Genomic DNA, 20274 nt, shown 5'->3' with positions numbered 1-20274 from the left:
CATTTTAAAATGTTTAATTCAAGAATATTCTGAGGCTGATGCAATGGTGTAGTTAGTTAAATTGCTGCTCACAATGCAGGCATGCCATATGGGTCCTGATCTTAGAGTTCTGGCTGCTCCATTTACACTTTACTTTCTTGCCAATGTGCCTGAGAAAACAGTGGAATATGGCCTAAGACTTGAAGCTTGTGTCAGCATATGAGAGACCAGGATGCAGCTCCTGTTTCTTGGTTTTGATAGGGCCGAACTCTAGCATTACAGCTGTTTAGAGGGTAAACCAGGGGACAAAAAGTCAAATTAAGTAAAGAAATCTATATAGATCATAAACAAATTTTAGAAGAATATTCTGATTTTAAAAATAAAACAGAATGAAGAGTCATGGCTCTAGAAAACAAGAAATGGGAAAAAATCAAGAGAAAATGGTCTTAGTAAAAAGGGTCTGGCTCTCTGTGCCCAGGTTTTTGATAAGGTATCTAAACATAATCAAGCCAGTTGTCTTTGGCAATCCAGGAAGCCTGTCAGGTAATGTAGAACAAAACTTTGAAAGGCCAATACATAGCCAAGATGTAGGAGAAGCGCTCTCCCAACATAACCTCTGATTTTCCAACCTTTACTGGAGCGAAACATCTCACAGTTCTCTGAAACATGATTACTTAGCCAATAAGTTCATGAGGAAGCTGGGCGTGGATGGGTCTGGTCTCAGGGGCGGTCCCATGACGTAGTGGGCTGCATGCTGCCAATCTTCATTCCAGTAGTGAGTGCCATCGGTGCCAAGACTTGCTGCTATCGGTTCTCCATAGACCACCTTCCCTGGAATGTTCAAAGGAACATTCAGCACCTGGATTCTTTCTTAAGAAAGCCATGTGACAAATATAGAAATATTAGTATCTTGCTCTAGCAGAGAATAATAGTGATAGCTAGCCAAAGCTCAAACTATAATTTGCTTTTGTGAATGAGATTTAAAAGGGACAGCTAATGTTTATTGGAACATTGTGAATGAAGGCAAAGCAATGGGTTACATAACTTCTCTGCAGATATGCTATCCACCTTTCTCCATATGGGGAATTGGAAGAGGTAAGATTTGAACACAGGCGTTTGAATTCTAGCAGTGCTACTTTTTGTGTTATCCTGGCTGGTGACAGAAAATTATTAAATAGGTCATACAGAAAACCAGAGTAATCACTCTGCCGAAAATAGACTGATAAACGTTCCATGCCCTTTGAAAAGGATTCACAAAAAGTTAAATTAAATGAACGAAAACCCATATAATAAAATTGTAGCCAGAAATGCATATTTTAACAATCATGCAAATGAGACCATCAAAAGCACACAATGTTGAAAGTTAATAGTGCACAGTGAATTTGAATTTAAAATCTGAACCTATCTCTGATTAGCATTTGTCAGAATAATAGGTTTGCTGGCATCCACCTCATCAGATCCAAGCAATCATAAAAGGGGTGCACAGTAAGGAGATACTAGCATACCAAATTAGCTCACTCTGGTTAGTCAGATGCCACATTTTAGTTAAAATCTTGATCTATAACTGAAATTAACTGATTTCCCCAGAGAGTGCTGTCAGTGGATGGCCACCAGCTGCCTGCATCCTATTAAACTGGAATGTAAAGTTCTAGCATGGTACAGATCATTTCTCCCCGAAACTAGCCATCTTCCTCTAGCTAGCGGTTGAATTTCTAAAACCACGATGACAAGGTTTAGGAAGCTCAAGAATTTCACTTCTTGGGCCTGGTGCAATGGCTCAATGGCTAAATAAATCCTCTTCTTGCAAGTGCCGGCATCCCATATGGGTACCAGTTCATGTCCCAACTGCTTCACTTCTCAGCCAGTTCCCTGCTTATGGCCTGGGAAAAGAGTAGTCTTGGAACCCTGTACCTGCATAAGAGACCCAGAAAACTCAGTTGCAGCCATTCTGGGGAGTGAACCAGTGGATGGAGGATCTTTCTGTCTGTCTCCTCTCTGTAAAAATGATCTGCCTTTCCAATAAGAATAAATGAAACTTTAAAAAAAAAAAAAGTCACTTCTTAAGTGACCAGATATGAAACCAGGGTCAAAGAAAATCATCTCCCAGGCTTTGCATGGTCAAAATCCTTTGTTTTCATGATGCACACACATAGATGATCCCCATCTTCCTCCTGGTTCTTGCACTCCTATTCCCAGAGAAGGGGAAAACAGCTAATGTTTGTTGGAACATCTAAAATGAAGGCGTTTTAGCATTCTTAGTGCCCTGCAGAATGAGCAGCAATCACTACAAGCAATGCACTAGCTAATGCAGAGATCGCCAGGCAGACACAATATTTCATTTGCAAGCACAAAGAGGACTGGCTCTTCCAAGAGCGCTTCTTACAGACACCTGGGTGATGAGAACTCTAAGACTTGACCTGCAATCACTTTGAGAGTTGCCAGCTCAGGATTTTCTGCCGTGCTTCATCACCGAGGAAAGATCCTTATCACATGTTCTATCCAATCATTTGGCCCATCAAGGTGATCTGGGACTACAGTTACAAAAGTCCTACAATTTTAATAGCGCTCAGGAAAAATGAAAAGTGTCAGCATCTACCAGGAGTCCACCCACCTTGTTTTAAGCCAGATGACAGGCAATTCCTTGCAAGGGCTAAGTTCCTTTAAAATGAGACAAGCCATTTTTGGTATATACAATAAACTCCTTGTAAACTGGGCTGTTTTCATCTGTCTCTCTATTAAGTATCAGTAAATATCACAATAATTGAGAAAGAAACAAACACACATTTCTAATACTCTTCCAACTATTTGACCAGTTTATGGGATGTTTTCAAAGGAACTGAAAAATATTCAAGAGGCAAAAAAAAAAAAAAAGTCAATGGAAACACAGGGTAGAGAAAATCAGAGAATCAGTTATCTGGACAACTCAGCCTAATTGTGAGTGCTATTGGAATTATGCTAAAAGAAAGAAACAATAAAATAACTGACATCTGTTCGGCACTCTAAAATGTGCAGAGTGCTCCCCTACAATCTCATTTGCCCTTCACAGCAACCTTCATGCTCTCTTGACAAAGAAAGCGATAACCAATGAGACTAACTAAATGAGACACAATAATTTGTTCAGAAAAACACCAGTAATTAGTGACACAGCCAGAGCTGGGATCCTGGTATTACATACAATTGTATTAGCAAAAGTGTCATTTGTCATTTTTTGGTCAAGAGCATGTAATTTCAAAAAAATATATTTAAGTCAACCACAAGCTTGGCAAATGTAACCATAGAGTTTTCCAATTCATGTACTGGTTTTGTTTATTGTGCTTAGTAAGTTGGCAATGAAAGTGCTATACCTGTCCTGAGTCTGGTAGCCCCGGCTGTACTCCTAGACCAGGTGGTTCAACAACTCTTGGGACATGAAGACATCCACATCATTAATCTTACCCCACTGTCTCAGCATGCATGTTCTATGTTGGTAATATCCTATGTATCCATAATCTTTCTTCCTCCACTTTGCACTTAACAATGTTACCTCCCACTTAAAGGCATCTTGCCCTCAGAAAGTTTCTAAAGATTTCCAAACACTGAATCATGCCAACCCAATCCAGACCAGCCCTCACCCTGATCAGACCACTCATGTGTTAGATGAAAATGATGTTGCGATGTTCACAAGAATGGAGGTACTACAAGAGGCACACTGCTGAGTCATGAGGTCTGTTAAAGGCCTTCGGGGAAAATGGGGGAGAAGCTGCCTAGATGTGCAGAGTAGAAATCTTGCCCACCAAAAAGGAAAATACAAACACTGCAAAAATTATCTGGGCGGAAATGTGTCACGGCGGTCAAAACGCCACCTGAGAGTCAGCACTCGCTCTCAGAGTGTTTGAGCTTGAGTTCGGCTCAGCTCTCAGTTCCTGCTGATGCACGCTCTGGGTGGCAGAAGGGACGGCTCGACTAGCAAGGTCTCTGCCACCACGAGAGAAACCTGAACTGAGCTCCAGGCTCCTAGGTTCACCTTGGTTTGTCCAACCTTGGCTGCCATGGGCATTTAGGAAACAAAATTAACTGGAGAAAGATGTACGTGTGTGTTTTTGTGTCTCAGTCTCTTTTCGTGTGTGTCTGCCTTCCAAAACATAAGCAAACAAGTAAATAAATAAATATTTTCTAGCTAAAAGCACATGTTGATATTAACTGGGCATTGTTTTGACTCAAAACAACACATCTCCAAAAAAGGAAAATAACGGAGATGACGAACGCACAAAGTCTGGTAGAATGGGTCATTCAAATCTATGCTCAAATGTGTTTTTCAACTCATGATTTTTGTAAAAGGTGAGTCACTATTCTTCATGTCAGTTTTTCTTATGTACAACATAAAATCAAATTAATGCCCCTAACGTGGGAGTCACTTCAAAATATAAACTGAATTGTGTTGTTCATCAAATACATTTGATTATTTAGTGAAGTTCTGTCAGTACCTCGGAACACATGGAAATAAAGCTTATTTAGAGGAAATAAAGCTTATTTAGAGGAAATAAAGCTAACATGAAGTCGTCAGGATGGGGCTTAATCCTAGAAGACTATGGTCTTCATAGGATGAGAACATGGACCCAGACTCAAAGAGGCAGGATCAGGTGGAGACCCAGGAAGTAAATGGCCTCGTCTCAGCCAGGGAGAGAGCCTGGGACTGTCTCCCTCCACACCCAACTCTCCCCAAACCTTCCTCTCAGGTCTTAAAACTCCAGAACTACCAGAAAACCATCTCTACGGTCTCAGCTACTTAGCCTGTGCTATTTTGTGATGACAACCAACTCTACATATGTTATTTTCCCTGCAGCCATGAAATTCTATTTTTCAAAATGTCTGAGAGATGAGAGAAGAGTCAGCTTTGTGGCATAGCATTAAGCCTCTCCCTGGCAATGCTGAGATCCCCTATGGGTGCCAGTTCAAGATCCAACTGCTTCACTGCCAATCTAGTTCCCTGCTGCTGTGGCTGGGAAAGCAGTGAAGGATGGTTCAGGTGCTCAGTTCCCTGCACCCATGTGGGAGACCCAAAAGAAGCACCAGACTCCTGGTTTCAGCCTGGCCCAGTTCCTGCCATTGTGGCCATCTGGAGAGTGAAACAGCAAGTAGAAGATTTTTCTTACATGAAAAGCACAAAGAAACATTTTATTTGTAAGTTTGAAATGAAAATAATACGTATAAAGGCAGAAACATGGATATAAGAGTTGTGTTTTATTGAGACAAAACAAATTAACCTGAAAACTGAAAAAAAAAAAAAGTATCTTGAACCTTTCAGTTGTTGCCATTTAGAGAGTGAACCAACAGGTGACTCTCTCTCTCTCTCTCTCAGGTTTTTTTTTTTTTAAGATTTATTTTTATTACTTTTTTTTTTTATTGGAAAGGCGGATATACAGAGAGGAGAGACAGAGAGGAAGATCTTCCATCCAATGATTCACTCCCCAAGTGAGCACAACAGTCGATGCTATGCCGGTCCGAAGCCAGGAGCCTCTTCCAGGTCTCCCACGCGGGTGCAGGGTCCCAAAGCTTTGGGCTGTCCTCGACTGCTTTCCCGGGCCACAGGCAGGGAGCTGGATGGGAAGCAGGGCTGCCGGGATAGAACCGGCGCCCATATGGGATCCCGGGCGTGCAAGGCGAGGACCTTAACCACTGTGCCACCGCGCCGGGCCCCTCTCAGGTTTTCTTTGTAACTTCTTTCTTCTCTTCTCTCTCTGTCTCTTTTGGTCTTTCCTTATAATTCTGCCCTTCAAATAAATGAACATTTTAAGAAAATGGAAATTCAGAAGATTCTCCTCCCCAAAAACGAATTTCTGAGAGAAAAAACTAACGCTGTTCAATAGAAAATTGATGAAGAAGCTGGAAACTCATGATGTGGTCAAGATGGCGTATGTCTCATTTCTCTAACTTTTTTTTTTTTTTTAAAGAAAACTAAGTAGAAAAGTTCAAGGAGAACAACATCTTAGAGCAATCAAGAAGATGCAGGGCACAGGCTCTGACGGTAAAGCTCCCATCCAGTGATAAGCATTCACTAGGTGAGGGGAGGAATGGGACCAGTTGCGCAGCATGCCTGGACCAGAGGCCAGAGGTCACACCTCGCCCGCTCTTGGTCAGCGTTATCCATCTACCACTTGAGTAACACCCCAGGACACTGTTCCCCTCACCAATGCCCAAGAGGCGGCATCTCCTCACCGCCCCCACTAATGTAGTCTGACAATATGGAGCCAATGCACCCCTCTTTTCTTCCCCTACCTCACCAGCCCCCCCACCTCCACCCCTGCAGCAGACACATTTCTCTTCCCCAGCCCCACCCTCTCGGTCCCTATCAGGGACCCACAGACCCACATGGGCCTGTGATGCCCATCTCCTCGCCTCTGTTATGAACATTTTAAAAAGTAAATAAAAAAGAAAATAGTTCCAGGAGAATCAAGAAACTTGGCAAGATAATAATGGTCTTGTAACAATTAGTCTACAAAACAGACTAAAGCCAGGCATGTTCTTGAAGAATCTTATTGGAGTGAAGAAACTCACTTGATATTCAGAAATTGCTTCCTTAAGCATTTTAATCATGCTATTCTATTTTGTGATATAAAATTCTCTGTCATTCTCTTCTCACTGTTTCTGCAGAGAATATTTCCACAATCTTACATTGTAACAATTCTAAAGTAGACCACCTACAAACATGGACAAGTTCACTGCACTCGGTCAACTAAGTGCTGAGCACCTGTCCGTGGGAAGACAACAGACGCTAGGAAGAGCAGACAGGGTGATGAAGGGCTTCTAAATGCCTTCTTCACACTAGCAGTGACGTAAGAGATGCCATTCATAGTCATGAGACAAACATTTAAACACATTTCTTGGAGTGACCTGATTTACTAGCAAAGTTCAGGAGGTAAGATGCATGCTCCGCATAAGCTAAATGTTCAGGTTACATAGCTGGAATTCAAGTGATTAAAAAAAAATCACTACTTACAAACTCATCACTAAGAATTTTAGAGGTAATCACCAAAAATTAAAGATAGAATCACTCTGAACCACTAGTTTCATTTCCATTTCTGGCATGTGTTATTCTATTAATGACGATGAAGTAATACAACAGTGATAAATATCTTCCAGTTTTAAAGTGCAATGCCAAAAATTAATTATGCTTGAAAAAATAAAAACAATCAATTGTTATATAAAATAAAAAGTTTAAATTTTATGATCTGATAGATTTGGGCTTGAATTCCAAGTATATTACTCACTAGTAAATAACTTGGTGTTTCCACTAGCCTTAATCTTATCAGCCACAAAACAGAACATTGAGCTTGAAACATTATAACAATTTAAGAAAAGATCCTGTATATTAAAAACATTCATGAGATTATGTATAGCAAAGACCAAGATGAAAAAAAAAAATCTATATTAACTACTACCCTAAGCTGTGTACTCAGCCAATAATGTTAATTGCTATAAACAGGATGCTTCTTTTCTGAGTATGTGGTTGGCAGTGAGACAATAAAATCAAACTTAATAGCATTGCATAGCTAGGCCACTACAACAGGGTCCACTGGGCATCCTTCAGGCCTCCTGGAGCACTGACTCTGACTTGAGCACATATACTAATCACCCCGGGGCCCCAGTTACAATGTGCTTATGATTCAGTGTCTCTGGGATAGGGTCCAAGGCTCTGCATGTCTACCAAGCTCCCCGGGCACTGCCATTGCTGCCTTCTTGGGACCACACTGTGAGTATCACAGCCCCAGAAGACAGAACATGCAGGCGAAGGAACTTACAAGGGAAAAGCTTTCCTTTGACAAATCTGCAAGGTAGAAAGAATTATGTCTTATTCAAATAAAATCACATTAGATGATAGGCGAAGGCTGTCAGGGCAGTGTCCACAGAAGGTCCACATAGCCTAGCAGCTCCTGTCCGGCCACACTCCCTCAGGGTCTTTCCCACCATATGAACAATTGGTGCTGTGTGTGTCCCACCTGCTCTTTGTTGCCTTCCGGTTCATACTCCATCATGGGCAAGGGGTAGGAAATCTCTCAGCTTGTTCTGGAGTTCCCCTGCCTCTTGGACAACTTTAGATTAGGGTATTTTCTCTATCTTAATCATTCCCAACAAGCTAAAACATTTGGAGTGACATTTGAACTTTCCATAGTTATAAACTCTTTGGAAACAAATTTAGCCACAGAGCAAAAACATACATATGCAGTCTAACTTCTAGAAATCAAGCCTGAACATAGCCATTGTGTTAGGCAGAACATGAAGATGGGCATCCCAAAGATATCCACCTCCCAGCCCCCCATTCCCCATGAATTTTTTTATCTTACAAAAAAAGAAAAGACTTTACAAGTGTCACAAAATTAATATGCTTTGAGAAGAAAATGTTACTCTGAATTTATCAGGGGGTCTCAATATAATGCAAGGATTGCTACAGTGGCAAGAGGGGCGGTCAGACAAATGTAGTGTGAGAAGGACCACGCCTGTCAGGAGGTTGGAGGAAAGGACCACGTGCCCACGAGCCGGGAGTCAGCATGGAGAAGCTGGAGAAGCCGGGAGGATCTCTCCCTTGGTGTGTCCTGAAAGGAATGCAGCTTTGGGGAAACCTTGCTGAGAGCCCAGGGAGAACCCCTGCAGACTTCCAACAATCCAAATGGTAGGATAAGAAACCTGTGGCATTTTAAATGAGTCTAAATAATCTTTATATATCTAAGAATATAAATAACATCTCATAAATAGTAAATGTTTATAAATATATATCCTTATTAGAAAGAGAAATGCTGTAAAGGTAGGCTAGAAATTAGTGAATAAAAACAATTACTTAGATAGAGTGGGAAAAAGGTGCTAAAGCAAATAAGAATTAATTGACAATATATTTTTTTAGTGTACAGTTTTGAGTTTTGGGTCATGTAAATGTTTTACTTATTCAACAAATGAAGCCAAATTTTAATGTAATTTAAGATGAAACTGATATATCTGTGTAGTTTATTCCTCCTGGTGTTTTTTTTCCAAAACCTTCACTATAATTCTACTCCACCACTCCTGGGATTCTGTCCCAATGCAAAATCAGTGCCCAAGATCAAGAAACCGCTTCCTGACCAAATGTAAAATCTTTGGTTTGCCAGTGAGTTAGGACTGGCCGTTTCTGCGTATTTTACTGCCCCAGCGCTCCAAATCACTTTCAAAAGCTGTGATCCTGGCACACTCCTTAATACAGGAAACAATAACACAGCAACAGATTCCATAGGATAGGCAATGGCGCCATCTGGTGGGCAAAAATCCATAACTATCACTAAAACGGCAGGCAGTACAGGACTGTTTCTGAAGGTCAGTTCTCCAGGTCTCCCACGAGGGGGAAGGGTCCCAAGGTTTTGGGACTTGTCGACTGCATTCTCAGGCCACAAGCAGGAAGTTGGATAGGAAGCAGGGCTGCTGGGATTAGAACGGGCACCCGTATGGGATCCCGGGCATGCACGGTGACGACTTTAGCCACTAGGCCACAGTGCAGGACTAAAGGCTACAGTTTAAAGATGCACAGAACCTGAACGAAAGGTGGAAAGGTCTGGAAACCCACATGCAAGTTTCCCAGAGGCAGAAGCAGGGTGAAAGGTAGCTTATCTAACATGTTGATGAATGTTGCATCCACAGGGGTTGCTCCATTCAGGAATTACCATCTCTCCGCGCATCGGCCACAACCTTGGCTGCAGACTTGCTCATCACATGCACAACGTACAGGGGGCAGTTCACAGCGTTGGCAATGGTGATGGCCCTCAGCGTGGCTTCTGCCTCCACTGCTTCTGGCCGGCACAGCTCATGGCCCTCTGGGCCTGTTATTCCTAAAGCCAGCATATTCTTTGCTCCCTTAAAAAGACAGCAGGAAGATTGACTGGTGAGAATACCAAATTTTATTGTAAATTAAATGCATTGCCAGGCTACGTTTATGCGTGAATGTGTGTGTGCCTACAGGATTGTGGACGACAAACGCAATCTTAACATTCTGATAGCATATTAATAGTCATTTTCCAGATGCACATTTCACTACCAAGTTCTTCTGAATGAACAGGTGGCAAGGTGGATAAGTGCTTGGCTCAGATGTCGCCTTGGGACATTCAGATCCCATACTGAGTGCTTGGGTTTGCATCTTAGCCCCACTCCTGATTCCAGCTTCCTGTTCATGTGCACCCTGGGAAGCAGCAGGTGATGGCTCAAGTTTGCTTGGATCCTTGCTGTCCACACGGGAAATGTGGGTGGAGTTCTGGGTTTTTGGATTCAACCTGCCCCAGCCCAGGCTGCAGCAGACATATGGGGAGTAAGGCAGTGAGCAGAAGATCTCTCTCCTTTTTCCACTTTCTCCATCTCTCTGTCTTTCAAACAGAATTAAAACAGATTTAGTTAAATAAATTAAAAACAAAAGAAAGTGTTTGATGAGAGGATAGTTCTAATCAATTTCCTTGAGAAGCAATGTTCATATTTAAGACCAAAAACTGGTTCAAGACAAACGCTATAGTCACTTGTGGAAGTGACTCACTTCACAGTACATCACATAATTATTTTCACCTTTTTAAAAAACTGAATCATCATTTTCCTTGTTCTCCAACCCAGTCCACCAAGTGATACTGCACCAGTCCCCTCTCCGAATGTATTTATCTTTAAAAATATTAACAGGCATCAAGACTGGAAGCAATAAAATGACTTTCCCAGTGTCAAGGCCAGGCAGTAGAAAACTCGAATTTAAAGTCTTGCCTGAGAGCAGACATTTCGCACAGCAATGGAGACACTGCATCTCACACTGGGATGCCTTGGTTTGAGTCCCAGCTCCACCCTGAACTCCAACTTCCCGTGGATGGGGACTAGGGGAACAGCAGGTGATGGCTCAAACATCGCCTTGATGCATTGGGTCCCAGCCCGTTCCCCCAGCATGGAAGACTCAGTCTGGGCTCCAAGCTCCTGACTTTGACCTGGTCCAACCCTTGTCTGCTTTAAGCATCTGGGGTCAGCAGCTGGAAGATCTCTTTCTCTTTATGTCTCTCTCCCCTCTTTCAAATAAATAAGTCAATTTAAGAATTAAGCAGTAAATAAAAATGCCACTCTTGTTAATTTTATAGCCCAGGCTCTCATCTCATTATCCATCCTTCTCTCATGCTTTCTGGCCACTGTACTTCAATCTCATTCAAGTTAATGCGAGCTGAGCCTTGGGGGAACAACAACAACAGCTTATAAAGGATAAGTGACAACTCTGCAGATCCTGCAGCTGCTGTCCCCTTTGGGTCTGAACAGTGGAAGTAACACGAGAAATCAACATCATTTGGTTCCTCCAGAGCGCATTTGAACTCCAAGCTGTGGCTTTAAAAATCTCCCTAATCACCCGGTGTGGTGGCCTAGTGGCTAAAGTCCTCACCATCTAATCCCAGCAGCTCCCCCTCCCATCCAGCTCCCTGCTTGTGGTCTGGGAAAGCAGTCGAGGATGGCCCAAAGCTTTGGAACTCTGCACCTGCATGTGGGAGACCTGGAAGAAGCTCCTGACTCCTGGCTTTGGATCAGCGCAACTCCTGCAGTTGCGGCCACTTGGGGAGTGAATCAGCAGATGGAAGATCTTCCTCTCTGTCTCTCCCTCTCTCTTATATATGTGACTTTGCAATAAAAATAAATAAATCTTTTTAAAAATCTCTCTAATCAGACCCCAGGCGTGCTGCTCACACTGTGTTCTGCTCAGCAGGCCAAACACAGGGCAGCGCTGCACACAAGGAAAACGTTCAGGGCTTTTGAGACACACGGCTTTGTCATCCAGCCCAGGGAGAAATCCTCCTGCCAGGGCACATCATGAACCTGAGGAGACTTAAGAGCAGGGAGCAAGTTTGCCGAAAGCAACCCTGGGTGGGCCGTGGGAAAACTGCGTCTGGCTTTCTGTTCTCACAATACAGTGTGTCCATCGTCTTCTTAAACCAGAGCCGTTTTCATTTTGTAGAAGGGTTAGGTCACAGATGCTTACTTGTGCAATTTCTAAAGGACCTATTTGTTTGTTTATTTGAAAGAGTTACAGAAAGAGAAGGAGACGCCAAAAGAGAGAGAATCTTCCATCCAGTGGTTCACTGCCTGCATGGCTGCAACAACCAGGACTGAGACAGGCTAGAGCCGAGAGCTTTATGCGGGCCTCCCACGTGGATACAGGACCTCAAATACTTGGGCCACCTGCTTTCCTCAGGCATATTAGCAGGCTGTTGAATCAGAAGCGGAACAGCCAGGATATGAACGGGTGCTCATGTGGGATGCCGGAACTGCAGCTAGCGAGTTTACCCACTATGCCACATTCCTTACCTCAGCAATTAAGTCTCCATTTTCGGCGTGGACCTGAGCAATCGCTCCAATTTCCTTGCATCGAGAGAAGGCTGCATACAGCTCCACGTCATTCACCATGTACAGACCCTTATAGGCCATAAACATCTTAAAAGAGTTAACACCTTTCTCTTGCGTTAAGACTTTCATTTCTTCCTTAACCTAAGATGATATAACAACACATCACTCTTAAATTTTAATGTCAGCATTCTGCACTGTGTTGAATTTGGAAAAGAACTAAGCTCAGAAAACCAGTTCAGTTCCAGAAAAATGCAGTTAAGGTCTTGATTTGCCCCCAGCATATACTCAGTTTGATGGTAAGTGCCACTAACCTGAGGCTTTGAAAAAAATCAAGAACTTCATTGCTTTCCTGAAAGTGCTTCAGTTCTCTAACTGGAAATAAAAGTATCTGAGTATCTGCATTCCCTATTGTAGGAAATTATTCCAGAAAGTGAAGATGAAGCCATGTGGCAGGAACAGAAGCAATCTTACATCTAGAAGAAAGCAAAGCTCATACAAGATACAGGGTATGGCTCAAGTCTGAAAACCACAGGATGGTTATTAGAGGCAGGAAGTAGAAGACATAAAAGGAGAGAAAGGCATTTGGTGTGGTGTTTGGCACACCCCTGTGTCCCACTGGAGCATCTGGGTTTGATTTCTGGCTCTGCTTCTTATGCAGGAAGCAGCAGGGAGGGGCTCAGTGGCCAGGTCCCTGCTAACGCATGTTGACACTTAGACTGAGTTCCAGGCTTCCAGTTTTGCCTGCCACACTCTTGGCTATTGCAGGCTTCGGAGAGTGAGCTGGTGGATGGATCTCTTTGTCTTTCTCCTTTTCAAATAATAATGATAATATTACAATGTAATTTACCCCTGGCCCACCTAAGAAATTCAAAGAAATCCACAGTTGGGCGTAGAGCCAGCACAGCCATGTGACCTGGGGGAGTGAGTGCTGGCTGCTCCCAAGACCTTCAGGTTACCAACAGTGAGGGCCACGCTGAGACCAAAACCAATTCAGAAATCACCTTTGCAAGACAGCCTCACAAAGAGTTCACAAAGCAAACAAAAGAAGGTTTGAACAAATAAAACTAAACAATACATATATATATATATAATAAGCACAGGATGAATGATCTTGGCCTAAAATACGAGGATGGAAGGGAGAGAGAAAAAGACAGACACAGAAGAGATCGGGTGCACCGCTTAGAATAGCTGTTTTGGGGAATATTTAACCACAGCTGTGGACTAAATACCTGGCTATTTGAATGCTGCATCTTTGGTTAAAGATTCATTAGTTGGTTTGTATCAACTTCATGACTATGCTTACAATTTTGAAGTGAGGGTGAGAACACGTGACTCATGTCACCATGCCAAACCCTTAATGGCATTTTGGAATTAAGTCCAATGTGCAACAATATTACTTAAACTCCCAAAAATGTTTCCTAAGCACAGGCACATTTAAATGGGGGAAATGTCAACATATTTTGTTATCTCCCAAGGCAATTCTTTTCCTCTGAATCAGGTTATCATTTCTGACATGCCTACATAATTCCTGGATGCAGAAGGCTGATAGCGTTCTAGAATGAATGGCTACCAGGGGTAACTTCAGCAAAACAATGTGGGAAGAGTCCAGGGACAGGGGACAGTTGGCAAGGAAAGGGCTTTTCCTCTTTTTCACCCTCGCAAGAAGGGTAGAAGTGGGAATGGAGGCATGGAGCTAGAAGGTTCCAGAGATATCAAAATTGAGGAAAAGGGAAATGCATACTTTTTAAAATTATACTAAGGGGTAGGCATTTGGCGTGGCAGTTAAGTTCACACCCATTTCTGGGTCCCTGGTTAGGCACCTGACTCCATTCGCTCTTCTAGCTCCTGCTAACGTAGATGCTGAAAGACAGCAGGTGATGGCTGAGGCGTTGGGTTCCTTCCTCTGCTCTGGAAGACCTGGAGTATGTCCCCAGGGTCAGCTGTTACCAGCATTTGGAAAGTAAACAACTGGAAGCACTCTGCCTCTCAAATAAATTCATTTTAAAAATCACATTTAAAGCATTTGCAATTGATAGATCAAACATCAAAGGGGATGTTGTGAATACACATAGATGATTTATCATCACATGATTTTCTTTTGATAGGACTCAAATGTAAAAGGAACCGAAGCACGAGCAATGAAAACTCTCCCCTCTCTGGCTGACCACCAGTCGCTTTAGGGGCCACCAAAGTCACAGGTTTCTTGTGTTTCCATATCATGATTTTGTGCAGAACAAGGAAATAACCTGGAACTCCAGGGCCTCACCTGGTCACTCCACCACGTCACCGCCACATGGAGGCTGTAGTCACAGCACACTTTGGGGTCAGCCCAGCTGCGCCAGGTCTCGAAGGCCTCGATGAGGGAGCCCCCTTTCGGAGGAATGGCAAAATCGATGATCATGGTGGTGCCTCCTGCCAGAGCAGCCTGGAATCACAAGAGGGTCGACCCGTGGCTGTCAGTGCTCTGGTGAAGGGAGTCCTCAGCCACCTGGAGCATCGTATGCCCTTGGGCAGACGCCAAAGGTCCAGACATAGCACAAACATGTTTCCTGTTTAGAAGACCCAGAGTGACATGGATAGATTCTGCGTGAAGTTTGAAGCATAAAAACTGCTGGACTTTTCGCCACAAAATTATAGCAACATATCTGACAGATAAGAGACTGCTTGGATGCCTTCATCTCATATTGGAGTACTGAGTTCAAGTCCCAGCTGCAGTTCTGACTGCAGCTTCCTGCTAATGCACACCTGGGAGGCTGCAGGTCAGGCTTGGTGTCCCTACAATCAACACAAGGGACTCAGATTGAATTCTAGACTCCTGCCTGCTGCCTGGCCCAGCACTGGCTTTTGAGGGCACATGGACAGTAAACCAGTAGGTAGAACACACTCTGGCAGCATTAAGAATGAAAATAAATGTTAAAAATGGCTTTCTAAAAAATACTCTAATTTGTTTGAAAAGCAGATTATAGTTAGAGGGACGGACAAACAGCAAGGTCGGCGGCGGGGGAGGGGGACAGAAATTTGATCTATGATCAACTGGTCCCTTCTGAAATAGCTGCAATGGCCTGAGCTGATCTAAAGCCGGGAGCTAGGAGCTTCTTCCAAGACTCCCACATGCGTGAAGGAACCCAAGCCCCTGGGTCATCCTCTGCAGTTTTTCCCAGGCCAACAGCAGAGTGCTGGATCAGATCAAAGCAGTCAGGATTTGAACTGATGCCCATATTGGGGCACCAGCCTCACACTGAATGGTATTACCGGCTACAGTAAAATGTCAGCCCCAAGTTTCATCTTCTTAGAATGCTGTGTAAGTCCTTACATTCCATCTTAACTCGCAATCTATCCCCTACCTTGGCATAACACATTGCATTATATCCCATGTTCTTTAGAAACTATTTCTGAATCAAACTTGGGTTCATTATTTGAGTCAATATTATTTAAACTAAAACCACAGGACAGGGGTGCACATGATTTTAACTGCTGTACGCAAACAAAGCAGGTAGAGCAAACAAACTCTGACATGAGTATAATATGCACAGGTCTGAGGGCAGGGGCTCTTGAGGCTGCAGAGTCCAGGATACAGAGCTCGGTTCAGCCCTGCTTAGCTCTGGTCTCCCGAGCACTTCCTGAACAGCCTGAGTGCCTCTGACTCCCCCTGCAAAGTAAGAACAATGAGTGCATCTGAACTACAGGCTTCTCTGGAAGAGTCAGCTTAGCTGACGGACACACTGGACACACCGGACACACCATGCGTGACACCAGGGAACTCACAGCAGGTGCTCTGGGAGCTTCATCTCAGGATGCCTCCACAGCCCAGGTGACCCAGTTCAGCTTCCTAGTGTTTGCACTTTCTATTCATTGTCATATCCCAAAGCCAGAGTTGTGGCTCTGAGGAAGCAGTGCCCCCTCCTTCCCAGACCCCTTCAAACACCCCCTGAGCCTTCCCTACAAAGCCCCCCAGTCTCACCAAATACCCTCACCAAATACTCCATACCATACTTGGTAGACCAAGGCTGTTCTGCTTCCCTTTTCTGGCTTACTTTGTCTTAAGTCACTTGGCCCTACTCCAATTTTCTTTTTTGTTCTTTAAAATCACATTTTGTACAGAAAAAAAAAAATCATGTACTTGGTCTCCACTTTTAAATAGCATGGCCTTATTCATGGCAAAATAATGCATACTTGCATTTCCTTAGAAATCCCTCATGGTGTGATGACAATACCAGAAAAAAAAATTTCTCAGGCTCTGTATTGTTATTTGAATATAGATGAACCTTGTCTTCTTGCTTCTCCAAGAGCCTTCCGCATACAACACCGACATCCCTGAGGATGAAGAGCACTTTCCAACAGAAACTCTGTTAATTAAAGTGGTAGAAGAAGGTTAAAGCTCTTTCTGAGTGTCTACTGAACTAGAAAATCAAGCTTAAAAATAGTCTTTTCTATCCTTTCCCTATTAACAGTTTGGCATGTGAAAAATGTGGAGGAACTATATACAGTCATCCCACAGAGTCTGAGGTCTGTGAGGGTTTGGTTCCAAGACCTCGTGGATGCTCAAATCCTTTAATAGTAAGTGACATTGCATTTGCAATGGGTGTATAACCTATACCTACCATCCTGCATCTTTAAATCTACAAATGACTTGCAATACCTAGTCATGATGTAAATGCTATGTAAAAAAACATCTTAAGGTGTAACAAAAGAAAACTATACATATTTACCACAGATGCAGTTTCTCCAAAGTTGTTTCCAACCTGCAGCAGACAGAATTTTTGGAAGTCTACAAAATGTGGAAGGTGCTAATGTGGGATTATGGGAACTGGTTCAGAGTTCCCCAGAGAGTTAACCATGGAGTTATCACATGGCCAGCAAATTCCACTCCTAGGTGCAGACCTAAGAGAAATGAAAGCATGTCCACACAAAAACCTGTGGACAGATATTGAGAACAGCATTTTATGTAAGAGACAAAAAGTTGAAACTACCTCAATGTCCCTTCACTAAGTGGTTAAACAAAAGATGGTCCAGTCCTGGGGTTGGTATTGTAGCATAGCAGGTAAAGCTGCCATCTGTAATACTGGCATCCCATATGAATAGCAGTTTATGCCTTGGATGCGCCACTTCTAGTCCAGCTCTTTACTAATGGGCTAGGAAAAGCAGAAGAAATGGCCCACATTTGTGGGCCACTGCCACCAATGTGGAGACCTGGAAGTAGTTGCTGGTTCGCAACTTTGGCATGGCCTAGTATTGGCTGTTACTGGCATTTGGGTAATGAATGAGCAAATGGGAGATCTCCCTCTCTCTCTGTGTACACTCATGTATGTAACTCTAAATCCTTTTTTACAAAGGAAGTCTATTCCTTTTCCTCTCATGAAGTGGTACTTGACCATAAAAAGAAGGAAGTACTGATTCCTACTACAAAATGGACAGAGCTTGGAAGCATGATGCTAAGTGGAAGAGGCCACTCACATATACACACTTCACATATTGTATGATTCTGTCTGTGGGAAATTTTCAGAAAAAAAACAAATCCAAAGAAAGAGCAAGTGTGAAAATGCTTGGGGCTACAAGAGAGATGAGAGTGGAAGGTGATAGCAATACAGAACAATCTCTCTTTGGAGGTGATGAGAAAGTGCTAGGTTTGTCTGTGGTGATCCATGCTTGCACCACCATTGGGTATCTACTGGAAACCACTAAATTGTACAGTTTATTTTTAAACATTTATTTATTTAGTTATTTGAAGTCAGAGTTACAGAGAGCCAGAGGGAGAGACAGAGAGATCTTCCACCTGCTGGTTCACTCCCCAGATGGCCACAACAGCCAAGGCTGAACCAGACTGAAGCCAGGGGCTTCATCAAGATCTCACCCATGTGTGGCAAGGGCCCAAATACCTGGGCCATCTTCTTCTTCCTTTTCCCTGCCATTAGCAGGCAGCTGAATGAGAAGTGGAGCAGCTTGGGCATGGTACAGTAGCCTAGCAGCTAAAGTCCTCACTTTGCACGTGCTGAGATCTCATATGGGTGCTGGTTCTAATCCTGGAAGCCCCTCTTCCCATTCAGCTCCCTGCTTGTGGCCTGGGAAAGCAGTGGAAGATGACCCAAACCCTTGGGATCCTGTGACCATATGTGAGACCCGGAAGAGGCTCTGCTGGGGTCTTTGCAGTGTGAATGGATGACAGAAAGGTGTGAAGAGAACCATTCCTCTACGGGCAAGGCTTCCAGGAGCTTCCTGCTGCAAGTCAAGGCCTGGCAGATGTCTCTCCAACCACCTCAAGGCAGTTTCACCCTCACTGGCAGAGACACCCAACCACCCCTACCCTGCTGAGAATTCCGTAATCTATTGAGGCATTGTTGTTTGGCCCTGAGGAGTTGGTTTTTTACCGACCAAGGTGAACTTGGGAGTTGATGTTGCTGATAACATCTTAGTAAAGGGCCCTAACAATTCATACTGTCTCAGCCGCCCTCATTGGCCATATATGGCTGGAAGAGCTCAAGAATGTTTGTACTCATGTTGTAAAACATGCTTTTAGACTAATCTAGGGTTGTTAAGCTCATGGTTGTAGTGGGAATCTGAGTTCAGAGTTTTTTGTCTGTGATCTTTAGGTTTTTCTTTCTGTGATCCATTTTCCCCTTTTAGCTGTTAGATGAATTTGTAAAATGGGGAAAGTAGTAGGAACATGTTACTGACTGATGTTATCTATTGTCTATTGAAAGCTTCCTGACTGCAGGGACAGGATGGATAACGTCCTGCTTTAAGGTAAAACAAATGGCAGAATTATCCTTGGAAGCACCCACTTGACCATGATATAAAAAGTCTGTGCGAGAGTTTGAGACTGTTTCTGTATAAATAAAGGGGACAGTCTTCTTGTATTGTCCATTTTGATCATGAAATTGTAGTGATCCATCTTTTCTCTTTAACCAACTCCACATGCCCTTCTCGAGCTCCAAACTCCAGCAAGGCTCCAGACTCCTGGCTTCAGATCAGCTCAGCTCTGGCCACTACAGCCACTTGGGGAGTGACTCAGTGGATGGAAGATCTTCCTCTCTGTCCCTCCTCCTCTCTGTATACCTGACCTTCCAATAAAAGTAAATAAATATTTTTTAAAAAGAAGAAGTGGAACAGCTGGCACTGAATTGAATCCCATAGAAGATGCTGGTGTCATAGGTGGTGGCTTTACTTGCCATGCTATAATTCTAGCCCTGAATCGTTCACTATGAATGGCTGAATTATATTTTTTTGAATTACATATTATAAAATTGTTACCTTGGATAGCCCCATTACATATTGTGGTCTCAGAGTATTTATAGTCCAAAGGGAGAAACACATAAAAATGAGCAAATAATTATAATACCTAATTTGTGAAAACAACAAGTTTTGTAATAAATGGTAGCATAGAAAATGTTACAAAGATGTAAAAGTCACTACTCTCCCTAGAAAAGACCCAGAGAAAAGACAACTGAGGTTTAGAAAGGGGAAAGATGAACTCGGAGATCACAGAAACCTGGGGCCAAGTCAGAACTAGGCCATACATGCAGTCGTTGCTAGTGAGTTAACTCATGGGGGGCACTTCTAAGGAGACAGAAGCTGTTCCAACGTTTTTGCTTGATTAATCACCTAAGCAGTTCTATTAGTAGTTATTATTACTATTATTACTAACTATTATTACTATTATTACTAACCCATTTTAGAATAGAGGAACCTGAACCCAGAACCTTTAAATGATTTGGCCAAACTCTCACAGCTTTCAAGGGAATAAGGTAGGACAGAGTCCCTGGACCTCCAGGGGTTCATAGTACCAGGGGAGGCTCTGAGAAACAGGATGAGTGGAGAAGAGTCAGAAATTCACCAGAATGGAGCAAAGGGCAGGAATAAGGTGACTAGAGATCATAGGAAGTGGTGGTTCTCAGTACAGTAAGATGCAGAAAGGGAGGTGGCTGACTCCAGTGGCGTGGGATGATGGAGATG

The 20274-nt window shown here is 43.2% G+C and overlaps 1 protein-coding gene across 1 annotated transcript in view; it reads right to left on the bottom strand.

The window, feature by feature from the left end:
* The window catches only part of DPYS (dihydropyrimidinase), a 74722-nt gene that overhangs the window by 49146 nt on the left and 5302 nt on the right, over positions 1 to 20274 (bottom strand). Inside the window, exons 2-5 of the mRNA XM_040979480.1 lie at positions 14591 to 14749; positions 12286 to 12465; positions 9642 to 9831; positions 654 to 810 (exon numbers count right to left, since the gene is read on the bottom strand). Coding sequence (XP_040835414.1) covers positions 654 to 810; positions 9642 to 9831; positions 12286 to 12465; positions 14591 to 14749 — 686 coding nt within the window. The remainder of the gene's footprint in view (positions 1 to 653; positions 811 to 9641; positions 9832 to 12285; positions 12466 to 14590; positions 14750 to 20274) is intronic.

This window comes from Ochotona curzoniae, unplaced genomic scaffold (assembly GCF_017591425.1).
Source record: "Ochotona curzoniae isolate NIBS_2020 unplaced genomic scaffold, NIBS_Ocur_1.0 contig_3190, whole genome shotgun sequence".
In the NCBI taxonomy this organism is placed as follows: Eukaryota; Metazoa; Chordata; class Mammalia; order Lagomorpha; family Ochotonidae; genus Ochotona; species Ochotona curzoniae.
Note: the sequence above shows the minus strand (reverse complement) of the source record. Positions and strands in the feature narration are given on the sequence as shown.